This window comes from Camelus bactrianus, chromosome 3, assembly GCF_048773025.1.
Source record: "Camelus bactrianus isolate YW-2024 breed Bactrian camel chromosome 3, ASM4877302v1, whole genome shotgun sequence".
Classification (NCBI taxonomy): Eukaryota; Metazoa; Chordata; class Mammalia; order Artiodactyla; family Camelidae; genus Camelus; species Camelus bactrianus.
The window spans coordinates 91,525,406-91,540,596 of NC_133541.1; the positions used below are offsets into that span (position 1 = coordinate 91,525,406).

Here is a 15,191-nt window from a genome sequence, read left to right on the forward strand (position 1 = left end):
TTAAGATCAATACTCACTTCCCGTCAGAAAAAAAAGCTCCAGATTTGGAAAAAGTAGTCGCAATATGTATATCTAACAGAAATTTGTATCCAGAATGTATGTATGCATGTGTATATATGTATATGATATGTAAGTATTTAGAACTTTAAAACTCAGCAAGAAAAGATGATCAGAGTAGATATGACCTATTTATCCAAAGACTAGCTGGTCATCTTGAGTTGACTAATTGACCTCTCTGAGTCTCATTATGAGATTAGTAGTACAGAGTGAAGACTACAAGGTATCTTGTATCATATCTAACATATAGTGAACAGTCAATAATTTTCCCCAAACATAAATAATTGTATAAGATCCTGTGCAAATATGTTAATGTGGAAGACATAGTATCTGAAATATCTTTTGTTGTATTATTGTATAATAAATGTTTTTCATTGATAGATTTGTCAGCCCATGGTTAAAATCCACTTTCCTCATCTATAAAACTATTACTCCATCCCATATTATTGTTAGCCTCATTTAAGAATCATCCATTGTTGCTGAAGGTATTCTCTAGTGATTGAGACCATTTTATGGGGTTCGTTTAATACATTAAGTATCACTAGTAGTAATTTCATTAGCAGGTTAAGGTTTAAATGAGAAAACAATATGTAAAATTCCTAACATCTAGGAATTGTGAAACAAGTATTAGTTCCTTTTCCTTCTTTTAGCTCTTTATATCCAGCAAAAATTCATTTAATAATTTACACTTCCTACTTGTATAGAGTGAGCCTACCTTGCCTTGGGATTTTTAATCTCAAGTGCACTGGAGAGTTCAGTAAAATACTGAAACATGCAATGTTTGATTTGTTTGAAGTCTACCTTGTATACCAAGGCTATTCGGTTTTTAAGAAATACTTTATACTGGACTAACTTACCTCCCAAATTCTGTTGTTGTATGAGGTTTGATATTTGCTACATAATGAAATGGACAGGAATAAACATTTAACTTTTTCAAATAGTCAAATACATGAATATTTTAAAAAGAAATACAAGCCAGCAGAATATTTCCTTTTATTTCAGGTTAATAAAACTGGCATCTGGTTTTGTTTTCTCATAGTTACATAGGTTGATGGATAGAAAAATGATGAGAGAATTAAGTAGGTGACAATGATTAAGACCTAGAAACAGGAACAGCAAAATTAAATGCATGAAGCTGTTATGAAGTATTTCAAATAAAAAGGAAGGTTGACACATGAATGGAAAATAACAAAGCTTATAAGAATCAGAGATGTCTGGTATAATAGAAAGTATATTGGACAATGGGGATGAGCAAGCATTTAATCCCGGCTGGCTCAGTTATGAACTGTGTGGCTTGGCAGTTGTTCAGCCTCATTGACCATTAATTTTTTGTCTGTAAAATGGGCATGATAATACCTGTCTCACAGGATATCAGATTCAGTAGAGATGATATGCTTAAATAACCTAACAGAGTGCTTGACCTTACCATGAATGCTCCATTACAACAGCCACAATGTTGTCACTTTTGATTCTAATATTAAAGAATAGGGAGCAGGGTGTACAAATGAAGGCAGTATGAGCAAATATGTTTCTGTCATTCTAAACTACACATGAAGAATTTCTGTGTCCAGTTTGTATATCTGCACCAAATTTCCTTTAATTTTATGCCCATTTATGGAGTAAAGAACATGTTGAATTCATAAGACTCACTACTGGAATTCACAGCCAATTCCAGTGAGTGGTGACCCTGAATTTTTTAAGAATATAATTGTTTGATACTTCGATTAGTTGGAGGAATCCTACATATTATCAGTTTCTCTATAGAGAGTTTATATATTGTGTTTATGACAAAAGAGCCACAAGACATAGTCTTAAGTATAAAGAATAAGAGTAGCATTTGCTCCTGCATAGCTTTCAACATGTTTTCTGTGCTGCCTAACAAAGATTTTTACCTATGAGTTTTTGAATTGGCTTTATGGGCAAAACACTAAAAATTGCTCATTTAGTTAAACTATATGTAACCTTAGGCTAACAAAAATTTGCCAAAATTCTTTTCATATCTAACTATGTATAAGATAATTTTTGACTAGTTTTCAAAGGGAAAAATAAATAGCTTTTAAAATTATATAAAAGGAGAAGGGTATAGCTCAAGTGGTAGAGTGCATGCTTAGCATGCATGAGGTCCTGGGTTCAGTCCAGAGAACCTCCATTAAAAATAAATAAATAAGACACAACATTGTAAACTGACTATACCTCAATAAAATCAATACATAAACAAACCCAATTACCTCCCTTGTCAAAAAAAGAAAGTATTTAATGATGTTAGTCTTTTCTAAAGGATTATAAGTAAAATACAGGTCTAAGCCTATTTCAGGTTATTTAGCAAGTAATTAAGATTTAATTCTTTTATCTCATCTTTTCTTCAGTCTGCTAAATTTTCACACTATTTTTATTTAAATGGTCAAAATATATTTTAAAACATGCATCTTTTCTAGAATAGATTTTCTCTTTGAGAAAATGACAGGGTCAATTTCAAAAGATCATGTGATTAATGCAGAAGCCATTTAAAATCACTTTATTTGGGGGGTCCTCTAAGAAATCAGCTTATACTAAAGTTTATCTTGTTTGTAACTTTAAGCATGTTTTGTTTGAATAAGATTAACAAATCTTAAAGTCCCCTTGACTCTACCAAAAACTTTTTTTATGAATTGCTTTTTAAAAATAGAATAGCAAATATTGTTGTCAGTGAAAATGATTAGGATTTCCAGGGAACATGTAGATATTATTTTTAATTTCAATCTGAGTATCATAATAATTCTGTGTGACAGGTTTCTTTAATATATATTTTATTTTAGTACTAAATATTTCTGAAAAAAGAATCTGTATGCCATATAGGATCTATACTATTATTGGTGATCATGGGAGCTATTGTATATGCTTAATTCAAACTTCTAACCTATATTGAACACCACTCTGATATAGAGAAATTAGATTCCCAGCATGTATTAACCACAAAGGATTTTCGTATATTCATTTTTCAGGTGATAAAATCTGTGTCTTATTTATCCTTATGGGTGTAGGTGCTGGAAATAGTGCTTCTAAGACTAAAGAGGGGGATAATCATAATTTGATCACTGATTCATATTTGTCTCTTCTAATTAAAAATGCAACATATTCATTAAAGAAATTTGAGAAATACAAAAATAAAGAAAAAACATTAGCGTATAATCCCACCCATTTTTCTACCTAGGAATAATTATGGTTAACATGTTGAAGTATATTTCTCCAGTTTTATTTCCTATGTATTTATGGAACTAAATACATATATTTATAATATCTGAATCATATTCTATGTGCAAGTTTTGCCTCGCCCCACCAATATTGTGACATTAATTTCATTCCTTAATTCCAATGCCATTTTTCTCTTCAGAACTCTGAGAAAAGAATCTCCTGTACCCAATATATATTTTTAAGGTATAAAGCTTTAAAACCACACTTCTAACTAATCCTTACCTCCCTTGTTACTAGCTTGTCCTAGCAATATAACACAACTGTTCTCTTAAAAAAAAAAAAAAAAGAGGTGTGTGATGTATTTTATACATTTTTTTTAAAAGAACATTGTAATTGGCAACTGCGTGTTCACCCCTCCATGTAGAAAACAGAATATTGCCCATGGAGTTGAATTCTTCATTTTATATACTATTTTACAACACATATTTTTGCTTAAAAATCTATACCAAACATTCCCTCATCCTTAAATAGTTCTTTAAGAAACACTGTAGCATAATTCTCTCCCCTCTCCTAGTAACGCATGGACATGTTCATGTAAAAGTTGCCCAGAGGTAAGCAATGTTGAGTTGGTATGAGTCTAAAGAATGTAGTTTCATGTTGTACACAATTTTCTGGGTTTTTTTTCTGTAACTTTATATTGTATCTTGCAAGTCTTTTCATGTCGTTCATTGTGGAAGGCCAAGTATTATTCCCCAAAGATGTCTATTCTTAATCCCCAGAACATGTGAATATGTTCCCTCATATGGCAAAAGGGGCTTTGCAGATGTGAGTAAGGATGTTGAGATGAGATTATCCTGGATTATCTGCATGTGTCCAATGTAATCACAAGAATCCTAAAAGACGGAAAAGGGAGCAGAAAGTCAGAGTCAGGAAGAGACTGGAAAATGCTATCCTGTTGGCTTTGAAAGTAGAGGAAGGGGCCACAAGCCAAGGAATGCAGGCAGCTTCTAAAAGCTGGAAAAGTCAAGCAATCAGATTTTACCTTAGAGCCTCTAGAAGGAATGCAGCCTTGATGACACCTTGATTTTAGCCCAGTAAGACCTGTATTGGCTTCAGACCTCTAGAGCTGTAAGATAACATGCTTCTGTTGTTTAAAGCCACTGAATACATTTGTGATAATCTGTTAGAGCAGCAGTACTGCATAACTCCTATTTGGTCCATATCATTTGGAGGGAGGAGCAGACATACTATTTTAATGCATATAAGTATCTTAATTTATGTAACTATTCTATTTTTGTGTAACTTTCTGAATTCTCATGTTTAGAGAAAAGCGTATATGCGTCCTTATCTATATCTGGTTGTAAACAAGTACTAGTATTTAGGATAATTACGGTGTACTTGCTCTTGTGTTTAGAAATACAATCTTCTTCCTAACTGTCAAATGCTCATAAAATGCAGTTAAACTCCATGTTTGGCCATAGGCTAGGATAACATATTAAAATAATGACCTGAAGGTAGTAATATCTGGGATTTATGAGACTATTTTAGATAATATTGTCTAGCAAAACATATAGTAAGTAATCTGTGACTTATGATCTCAATCTGCTAGATCAGGTCAGTTTATAAAGTAATTATTCATGCTCAGATTTTCAAAACTTGAACTCCTAGGACTAACTGTGTGCTCTGTATGCACAAATTGTGTTTTTCAAAGATAAGACAGCATAAAGCACTGTTAACTCTAATGTATCTTTTAGTCATGGATCCAAAACCAAAGCTGTACTGTCTAAAAAGGACTCCTGCTTAAAAAAGAAAAAGGAAAAAGAAAAACCTTTTTGAGGGGTAGAATTTGCTGTAGTTTTGCTAAAACACTTCATGTTTTATGAGGAAAAAAAAAGATTTTTTACACTTCCTAAACCCTTTAGCAGAAATACTGACTTCAATTTTTTGCACCCTGATAAATAGGACCTAGAATAGGATCTTAATAAATTGCTTCTGTTCTGTGGAAAGCAATAGGAATACAGACCTGTGATTGAAAGTAGGGAAAAAAATGTCAAAGGGTAGACGCATATAAAATATGGATCAATACTGACAAATAATTCTACCTTTACTCCCCCAGGGACTAAGATTTATGTGGAAAATCGCTTTTCTCTGTATCACTGTTTCCAGTGCCCCAGCAGTGAAAATCAGCCCACTGACAGGAATGTTTTATCTCAAAGTGACCTACCACCATATGATCAGGAAAGTCTAAACGAATGATGTCAGTAATTGAGGAAGAAAATTGCTTTTTAGTTCATGCAAACATACAAATTTTCAGATCTTCAGCTTTGCAAGGAAGTTAGGACGAATAAAATAAGTTTTAATCTCCGTGGATTCCATGGTCTTACCCATGTTTGACAAAGGGAACTCATAACCAGCCCGGTTTCCAGTGAATACTCAAGTAATTATTAAATGTTGTATGTTATGTGAGCACATTAGTAGGAAGAAATTTTAGCTCAGCTATTAATTTTGGTTTCAACTAAAATGAAACATGTTTGTATAAATCCTAACCTATCTGCAGTAATACGTTTGTTAAATTGTTCTGTGTGATACAATGAAGTAAATAGTTTAAAGCTGACCTAGTGCTGTGGGCTCACGGTAACAAAAACACAAATCATGTTATCCCAGCTGTCAACTCCATGATTCCTTCGTGTAATTTTCACATTTCTCTTTGAAATTATAGAGAAAGTGCAAGTCTGTGTGCCTTGAAAATGCTCTTTAATTTAGAATTGATTTTATTAATGACAGTTCTGCCTTTCAGTATTTACTGAAATGATTTTTGGTTTATGTACGGTACTTCTGCAAGTTAGTTTCAAAATAATGCCATTGGCAAGTAAGAGAAAATTTAATAAAATATAAGAAATGACAGAAATATATTAATTTAATACAAATCACAGAATAATTTTTGAATGAATCATTTATAGGTCTGTCCCAGGGCACTATAAAACTCGACAGTGAGACTTATTCTCAGATGCATCTTCATTCTTGGAAATTAAAGGCTACATTTCATTTTTTTCAATATAAATCAGAACTTAAGCAGAATTTATTGGCCTTCCCAGTTGCCAAAGTCTAACAGTATCATTTCCATAAACTCACATAATGAAAGTCTATGATGCAGACTTCAGGCGCACTGAGCCAACATGAGCCACAAATGAGAGAATTTGAATCCACATAATCGTAAGTCTAGGCAGCAAACAAATCTCTGTCCCCCGGACCCCTCAACATTTTTGAGTATTATGAAATTAAGATTACATTATTGCAGTCCTCTGGAAAGAAGTTTACAGTTGAAGAATTGAAGATTAAGAATTAACAGTCTAAAAAAAATTACAGTCTGATCTGAGGTTTTTAAATGCTGCCGAGAATTTGTTCTTCTATTGTACTGAAAGATATTACCAGGGCCTTTGGATAAAAGACCTTGTATTTTTTGAAATAATGTGCTTGATTCATTTGTTTGCTAAGTGAACAGAAATTGGCTGTGTGATGGACTCATAAGTGCCCTTGACAATAAGCAGTGCATTTCTCATAGTTTTATCATGTTGTTTAGTTACAGATGAAGTCCCTTGTTTCACATTATGTAAATCAAAGTCATCTTGCAGCCTCATGTGTTATGATATGATGTATTGTACATTTAGAAAAAGCACTTAAAATCCCTTCCCCTCTACATCTGAATATACTTTGCACTCCGTGATTCTTGGCCCTAAGGTGAAGATTTGATTTTATGTGGTTCTTTAATTTTCTGCATTACCATATTATTCAGTATCATCTGTTTTGGGTGTTTCTCTCTCCGTTTGTTTGCTGGCAAAGGCAACTGCAAAATAGAACTATCCGTTATTTGATACAATTCCCTAGGCTTCTTCCTCACTGATCGTGGACCCCTTATCACATTACAGAGGTGACTGTGCATCATTCTCTGTTTTGCCTTCAGAGCAGAAGTCTTTTTTATTTATCTTTATATTCCTCCTCTTATCCACTGCTTGGCAATATAAGAAGCATGTAGTGAATCCTGTTGTGTAGGTTGCGCACTCCACAGCAGTAGAGGGAGCCATTTACATTGTTGTGTGTGTAAATGTACCCTGAGGATTAAGCAGTGCACAACCTGTACAACCAGGCATGCTGTCTCTGTGATAAAGTTGATTTCTGTTCCTTCTGACGCAGAGGAAGGCTAACGGTATCTGATCATTTACTCATAAAAAAAATGTCAGCAGCCTTTTCCATTCTTCTTCATCTGTGATTATATTCAGGCTCTGAATGTGTTACACCACCAAGGGCATATATTTTCCTGTATCATTTGGTGTTGGTTTTGAGCCAAAGAGACCAGCTTTGCCCAAGTTGAGCACCAGAAGATGTGTCTTTCTGGATTTATTATTATTTTTTTTTTTTGATGAGTGGAGACAATCCTGTGTAGTATTAGAATCAAAGGAAGAATTGAAGACCCACACGTCAAGAAAGACAGTGAAGAAGGAGACTCTAGAAATCTCAACCACTGGGCTTGTATGATCCAGGGCCATTCACATTCTCTTACTATAGGATCTACTTTAGATCCTCTGAAAAAGTGGGTTTCAGTTGACCAGGGGTTATATGTACAAGTTCAGTGACTAGAAGCCAGTGACCAGAAAATATGACATACTTGAAGGTGGTTTCCCAGTGGAAAGATGCTGGGGGTTGGGAGCAGTTAGGGCTTACTTCAGTGGCTGCCAGAGAATCACTGAGCTTTTTAAAAAACCTTTTATTATGATCCTGGGACCAAGGTTTTAATTAGGAGCAGTCTTGTTTTGCTCAGATTCATAGTTTTTCAGTTTTGTATCTTGAATATTGGGGGCAACACCATCCAGTAGTTTAACTTAGAAGTTTAGGGTAGGATGGCTCGAATGATTACCTTTTATGAGAGAAAATCTGAGTGTGTCTTCCCTCATTTTTCTACAGTTTTCTTTCTAATTTTAGCATGCATTTTCAGAAGGTCATTTTTTATACTAAAAAAGCTGTATGTTTTTAGACCCCTCAGTGCTGATGGATAATCTGATTATTCAATTCATTTAAATTTTTTTCTTTGCTATTTACTTCTTAATAATTAACAAAAATTAGTCAACTTTGCAACACTCAGTCCAGTGGAACAGTAGATTCTTAAGGTATATACAAGCAGTATTGATAAGATTATATATATATATGTATATGTATATAGGTGTATATATATATATATATATATATATCTTCTGTGTATAAAAGATTTTGTGTCGATTGAAGATTAATGTATCAACTGGTAACACCTATTTTTCAGTTATCCAAAATGGATTTACTAGTTTATAGATTCCCCACAATTAAAAAATAGCATGTTTGAGAAAAACATGGAAGTTTTTACAAACGAGTGAAAACATGTTGTACTATTCCCCTTGTTTAGAAATACTCCGTACTCGGCAGACAGCGCAGCGCAGTACTACGTTGTGTACCCTGCGTTTTGGGGGCCGACCCCACTCCCTTGCAGTCAGATGCGAGGTCTCAGCAGTAGGCCCTCTTCAAAACAGAGATGTCTCTGACATGCACTATAAAATCAGAGGCAGGAGAGAACGCGGCCACTGAAACAAACTGAAGGCAAACGTTTTTGGGTGGAGTTAACTGAGGAAAGGAAGGGGGAAGGAAAAATGTGCAAGCGGGCCTGAGTCTCTGCCTGCCTTGAGCCCTAGTGCAGTATTAGAGAAGTGTCCTTCCCTCAGAGATCCACAGCAGTAATAAATCTCCAAGCAGTTGTTTGTGAAGCAGTTCATCTGATAAACTGTCATACTGCCGTTGTCTTGTTATTTGTAACTGCAAAATGGTAAATGCATTCCTAAATATTGGGGGTGATTTAAATGAATTAAGTTAAGAGTGAATCCATTTCCTGCCTTACGTTAAAAATACATCATTTCAGTTTGTTTTTATCTTCTTTATCTGGACTTTACCTTTTCCCCCTTTACTCTAATAATCAAGAGTTGATTCTGTAACTTTCATAGAAATCATCTGTGTCAGAAATTTGCCTGAAGGAATAGTAAACTTATAGTAATTAATTATTGATAGTAGATTACTTTATTCCCTAGCTCACTCATACCCATGGCTGTCCACACAGTTTTTTTTCCATCTCCAACCTTATGGAAGAAAAATGACAATACTATACTAATCACTAATTTTTACAGTAATTTATAACATATATTCCCTATTTGTAGAAAGGTATCTTTGTAAAAATCGTAAATCAACTAAGGTCGATGTGAACATCTTATTGAGGCAATTGTGCAGTCTTAAAGATTTTGGTAAAAGTAGTTGCATGATATAAAATGTAGAAATAGAGTAAGGCCTATGTGGCTTGTTGCTGTGTATATTAAGATCTAATATTAACAATAAATATGGCTCAGTATGCTTAATTACTATATGGTAGGTCACAGATTGTGCTCACTTCCTTTAATTACATCATAATTTAGTCAACTAGATAATCAGAAAATGTTCTTACTATTGACATCTAGAGATTGTAGAAATCATTTTACATACGTAGGTGAGCAAAAAATAAGAGGGCTCTGGCATTTAAAAAAAGAAACAAAACATATATATAGAAAGCTCCTGAGGTAATGTGATGATAGTTGTCCTGGTAGGAGTTTGTTGGGCTTGGAAATCTGAGTTCTTGGGTTTAACTTCTACATAAAGAAAAAACTTTGTGGCTTTGCAAAGTGGGAAAGTGGAACTGAAATGATTACATGCAGCCAGAAGTCTTGGATACCTACACCCTTAATGAAAGTTTGATCTGGTGAAAGCTTTGCAAACAAGCACAGGTTGTCAACAGGAAGCATTCTTTCTGTCTCAGCCATGAACCCATGTTAGGAAAAAACTAATGGCTCCTCTGGGCATTCTTTATCATGAATATGATCTAACATTGAAGTTCTTAGTGAAAGCACATGCAGAATTGCTCTGAATGGGCCCTCTTTCAGCTTTCACCACACACGGCAACCACCAATAAAGTACAACTAAATGAGTTCACAGCAGAATTCCAAAACATGAAATGACGTAGTCCATTGTAAGAGCAAAGAGTCATGGAAAAGAGTATTTTAAAAGGCTGACAGGGATTATAAAAAAGCATGTTCATATGATTAAAAACACAGAAAATTGAAAATATGAGAAAAATGTATTTTGGAAGAAAGAAGAGATGATTTGAAAATTGAGGAAAATAAAGCATCTTAAAAATGTACTTAAAAATCTGTTTCTGAGTTGAAGAGCAGAGTAGATGCAGCTGAAGAGAGCCCTAATGGACTGGGTGACAGGTCTGAGGGATTCACCCAGAAGGCTGCTTAGAGTGGTGAAGGGATGGAAGTACAAGAGTGCTTGAGCATTACAGACATCAGAATGAGAAGAGCAAACGTGCACCTAAAGGAACCAAGAGAAGAGAGTGGAGAGCATGTGAGAGCAGTTAGCTAAAAAGATAATGGTAAGAATGCGTGTCTGTGTGTCTTCAAATTGAAAGATACACCAAATACCCAAGAAGATAGATGAAAACAAACTCAGTACCTGGACACATCTTGGTGGGACTGCAGAACTACAAAGACAAAAAGAAATCTTAAAATTAAACATGCGCTATGTTATATGTCAATTATATTTCAGTAAAAAATCAGACACCAAATGAAAAAAAGAGCAGGGTCATTGCAGACTTCTAATTTATTTTTATAAATGCTAGACTAAAATAAAATAATATCTTCACTATGCTGAGGGCCAATAAAGTCAACTTGAAATTCTGCACTCAGCTACTCCTCTGTCATGAATAAATGCAAACGAATGAGAATTTAGGAAACATTGTCCAGGACAATTTGGCATCCACAGATCCTCGCTGAAGGAGAAAAAGAAAAACAATCTCTCTAGAAAGTAAAGATACAAGATACTACTGAGAAAAGAAATTGCTAAATATATAGGCAAATCTAAATAAGTGCTAATAGTTTAGGAGAAAAGTATCTAACTTGAGATTTTAAAAATTGAGGTGGAATTCCAAGAATGCTTTGGAGATACTACAGGTTCAGTCCCAGACCACTGTCATAAAGCAGGTGTTGCACTAAAGGGAGTCACAAGTTTTTTGGTTTCCCAGTGTGTGTAAGAGTTGTTTCACTATACTACATCTATTAAATGTGCAATAGCATTACGTCTGAAAAACAATTTACATACCTTAATTAAAAAATACTTTATTGCTAAAGAATAGGAGCCTTCAGTGAGTCATAGTAGTAACATCAAAGATCGCTGATCACAGATCATCATAACAAATACAGTAATAGTAATAAATTTGGAAATATTGTGAGAATTGCCAAAATGTGACACACAGACATGAAATGAGCAAACAGTGTTAGAAAAATGGCACTGACAGAATTGCTCGATGCAGGGTTGCTGCAAATCTTCAGTTTGTAAAAAAAAATGCAGTATCTGCTAAGCACAGGAAAGCAAAGCACAATAAAACGAGGTATGCCTGTATAATGTCAAATAAAAATAGCATGAAAGATGGAAGGAAGAGATTACATTAAAAGTGTTTGATGTCCTTGCCTTTTTCAGGAGACCTCAGGTACCTTCTAGCTTTAGGCATTTCATGTGAATGTGGTGGGCAGAATAATGTCCATGTTCTAATGTGCAGAACCTGCGACTTTTATTTTATACAGCAGAAGAGACTGCAGTTGTGATTATGTTGAGGAGTATTGTGATAGGGAGATTATCCTGAATTAACTGGGGGAGCCCAATGTAATCACAGGATATAGAAGAAGGAGGAGGCAAGAGAGTCAGGAGATGTTATGATAGAAGCAAAGGTCAGAGTGATGCAGTTGTCAGCTTTGAAGATGGAAAAAGACCATGGGTCAAGAAATCCAGGCAACCTCTAGAAGCTGGAAAAGGCAAGGCAATGGATTCTTATCCAGAGCTTCCAGAAGGAACACAGTCCTACTGACACCTTGCCATCAGCCCAGTGAATTCTATTTCAGACTTCTGACTGGAGGACTGTAAGATGTCTTAAGCCACTAAATTGATGGAATTTGTTACAGCAGCAATAGGAAACTAGTACAGTGTACTTTAAAATGTAGAAATAACTGTAAATCAAACAATCTGATGTGATTTTTCAAAGTAGTAGCAGAAAAAAAGCAGAAAATAAAACTACAGGAAGAAAGAGAAAGACAGAAGAGAAGGACAGATAATATAGCTTGGGAAATAGAAACCACAAATAATAGGAAAATTCAAATATGTTTGTAATAAAATATTAAAATCACTTATAGGGATATTATATAACTAGGTTTTACAGTTTTAACCATATGCTATTTATAAGAGAATTAGAGAAAATGAAAGTTGAAAGTAGAACAAAGGAAAAAGATACGCCAAGCAAATATTAATGGTATTACTAACACATTAATATTTGTTAATATTAGATACAATCACTTTTAATGCAGAAAGCATTCAAAGGAATGAGTGGGGCCTTTACACAATCATAAAAACATTAATTCTAAACAAGTTATAAAGATTTTGAGCCATAATTTAGCTTCAGCCAAAACAAAGCAAGAATTAACAGAATCACAAGAAAACATCAACAAATTTATAACAACAGTGGAATTTTAACAACTCTTCCTCAGTAACAGATGCAAAAATAAAATCAGAATGTCTCATTCTATTGAGCAATTTTGTCTCAGAGCTTGTTATAGCTAGATCCAATGAGACATATAGCTCTGCTCCAAACTGTTAGAAAGTACGCATTTTAAGCATGCACGCAACATTTGCCAAACTCTGCATATAGTCACAGATGCTGCTGGATGAGCCAATAAAATGTGAATTGAAAAGTAACCATTACAATCATCAATGTAGATGTTACTGGGGAAATTGAAAGGAATGTTACACTTATTTTTTAAAGTTATTTTTCATCGATGAATGACATTCAGTTGGCCATAATAGGAGAACAAACTTTTTTTCTACCATTTCTCCCTCAAACACACACAAAGACAAATTGCAATATTTCTTGTAACAGAAAAAATTTTATAGAAGCTAAATTCTCATCAATAGGAAATTGCAATTATGGTACAGAGACAGAAGTGACAGCACTGATGACGAAAACATCAGTAACTGACTTGAGAACTTTTTTTGTACCTGGCATTGTTTTAAATGCCTTCTGTGTATTAACTCATTCAGACCACACAGTAAACCTATGTTTTAAATGTTTTAAACATGTTAAATGTTTTAAACATGTTAAATCATCTAACCTGTACGGTAAGTCTGTGTGGTGGATAGATATCATTGTTACCTCTATTTTTTAGGTGGGGTGACTGAGGCACAAGAAGGTGAAATAAGTTGCCTAAGGTCAACTTACTGGCAAAAAGCAGATGAAAAGGTTTGCTTCCATATAGTTTGCCTTCAAAGCTCATTACTATTTAGAGAAGGCTTTCTGAAATGTAACAGTCAGATAAAGAGAAAATTATTGAATTTTATTCATGGTGAGATCCCATGCATCTAAAAATACTAACTTTCTTATGCCTTTATTAATATGATTATTATCAGTCTTTAAATTTTTGCCAGTCTTATATAAAATATTGTATTGTTTTGAATTGTACTTCTTAACATTTAAATCATCAATATGGAAATTATTTTTGTATTATGTGAAGTAGAGATTTTGTAGTATTGTTCAAACAAGAAGCCATGTCCCTACACCAGATTTTTTTGGTAATAAATAAAATTCTGTAAAATTCAAAACAAGAGTGGATTTTTAAAAAATATTATCTGTGAAATAGGACGAAATATTTCAGGATTATATCTGGTAAAAATGGATCATTCTTACATTTTCTTAGAATTAAAAATTAATCTTATTTCTGGTTGTATTAAATTCTTGAAGATAAAGCATGTTGTTCAATTATCCATGTAACTACAAAAAATGAGTCACATATTCCCTATTTTTTGTGGAACACACATTATTTTCTGTTTTCTTTCTAGGAAAGATTTCTGTGTACACAAAGATGAACCATGTGATACTGTTGGTAAGTGTATGTAAACATTTTTACACTGGAGATGTTCTATATTTGTTTAAACAAAGACAATTATTTGAGAGTGCTACTTTCAATTAAGTATTTTTAGAATGTCAGAAACACATATTTTCAACCTGTATGTTTAATCATTTGTCAATACTTCAGTTATTAAGCTTGAAGACGTATGTGCACTATATATTAGAGAACAGTTTAAGCGATAATTTAAGAATATCATGACTTCTTTTTTATTTTCCCCTACATGTACACATGGATTCTATAAAATTTTTTTATTATTGATAAACTGAGGCAAAATATGTTAATATCAGTAAGATTGACCTTTTTCAGGCTAATGGATTTGTTTTTGAGTTAGGTACATTTGACGTTCTCTGAGATTATGTGAAAGTTCATCTGATTTGCCCAACTAATGAGGATTTTCTGTACATAAAATAGCAAATTTTCTATATTTTGTCCTAAAATAACTAAAATCACTAAAACACACCATAAAGCCAATAGAGTCCATGAAACCACAGTTCTTAATTTTGAGAGACTGGGCATATATATGCTAATATAAATGCATGTATATAAACTTACCTGTCTAAACATAGATAAAAATATAGATAGATAAAATTATGTAATTATATATGTATAGTTTTAAGTCATGTAGCAGTATATAATAAGGTAATATTGGATTATTGGTAAAGTATATTTAAGAGTCATGATCTGGTGTTGACACATCACATGGGGTTTATTTCTATAGGGTAATGAGTATTTTAAGTTAACCATGTTTGAGGTGTCATTTATTCTTTGTGAGGTGAACATTTTAAAAAAGGGGACAAAACACAATAAAGGCTTATGGGTATTCAAAAAAATAATTCTAACTAGTTGTATTAATGTAAGTTCTCACCAACCTGCTCCGATGATTCAGTTGCTCAGACTGCTGAGATAGTA

The 15,191-nt window shown here is 33.6% G+C and overlaps 1 protein-coding gene across 1 annotated transcript in view; it reads left to right on the forward strand.

The window, feature by feature from the left end:
- The window catches only part of ADAMTS19 (ADAM metallopeptidase with thrombospondin type 1 motif 19), a 222,728-nt gene that overhangs the window by 55,735 nt on the left and 151,802 nt on the right, over nucleotides 1–15,191 (forward strand). Inside the window, exon 7 of the mRNA XM_045507852.2 lies at nucleotides 14,212–14,255. Within this exon, the coding sequence (XP_045363808.2) occupies nucleotides 14,212–14,255 (44 nt within the window). The remainder of the gene's footprint in view (nucleotides 1–14,211; nucleotides 14,256–15,191) is intronic.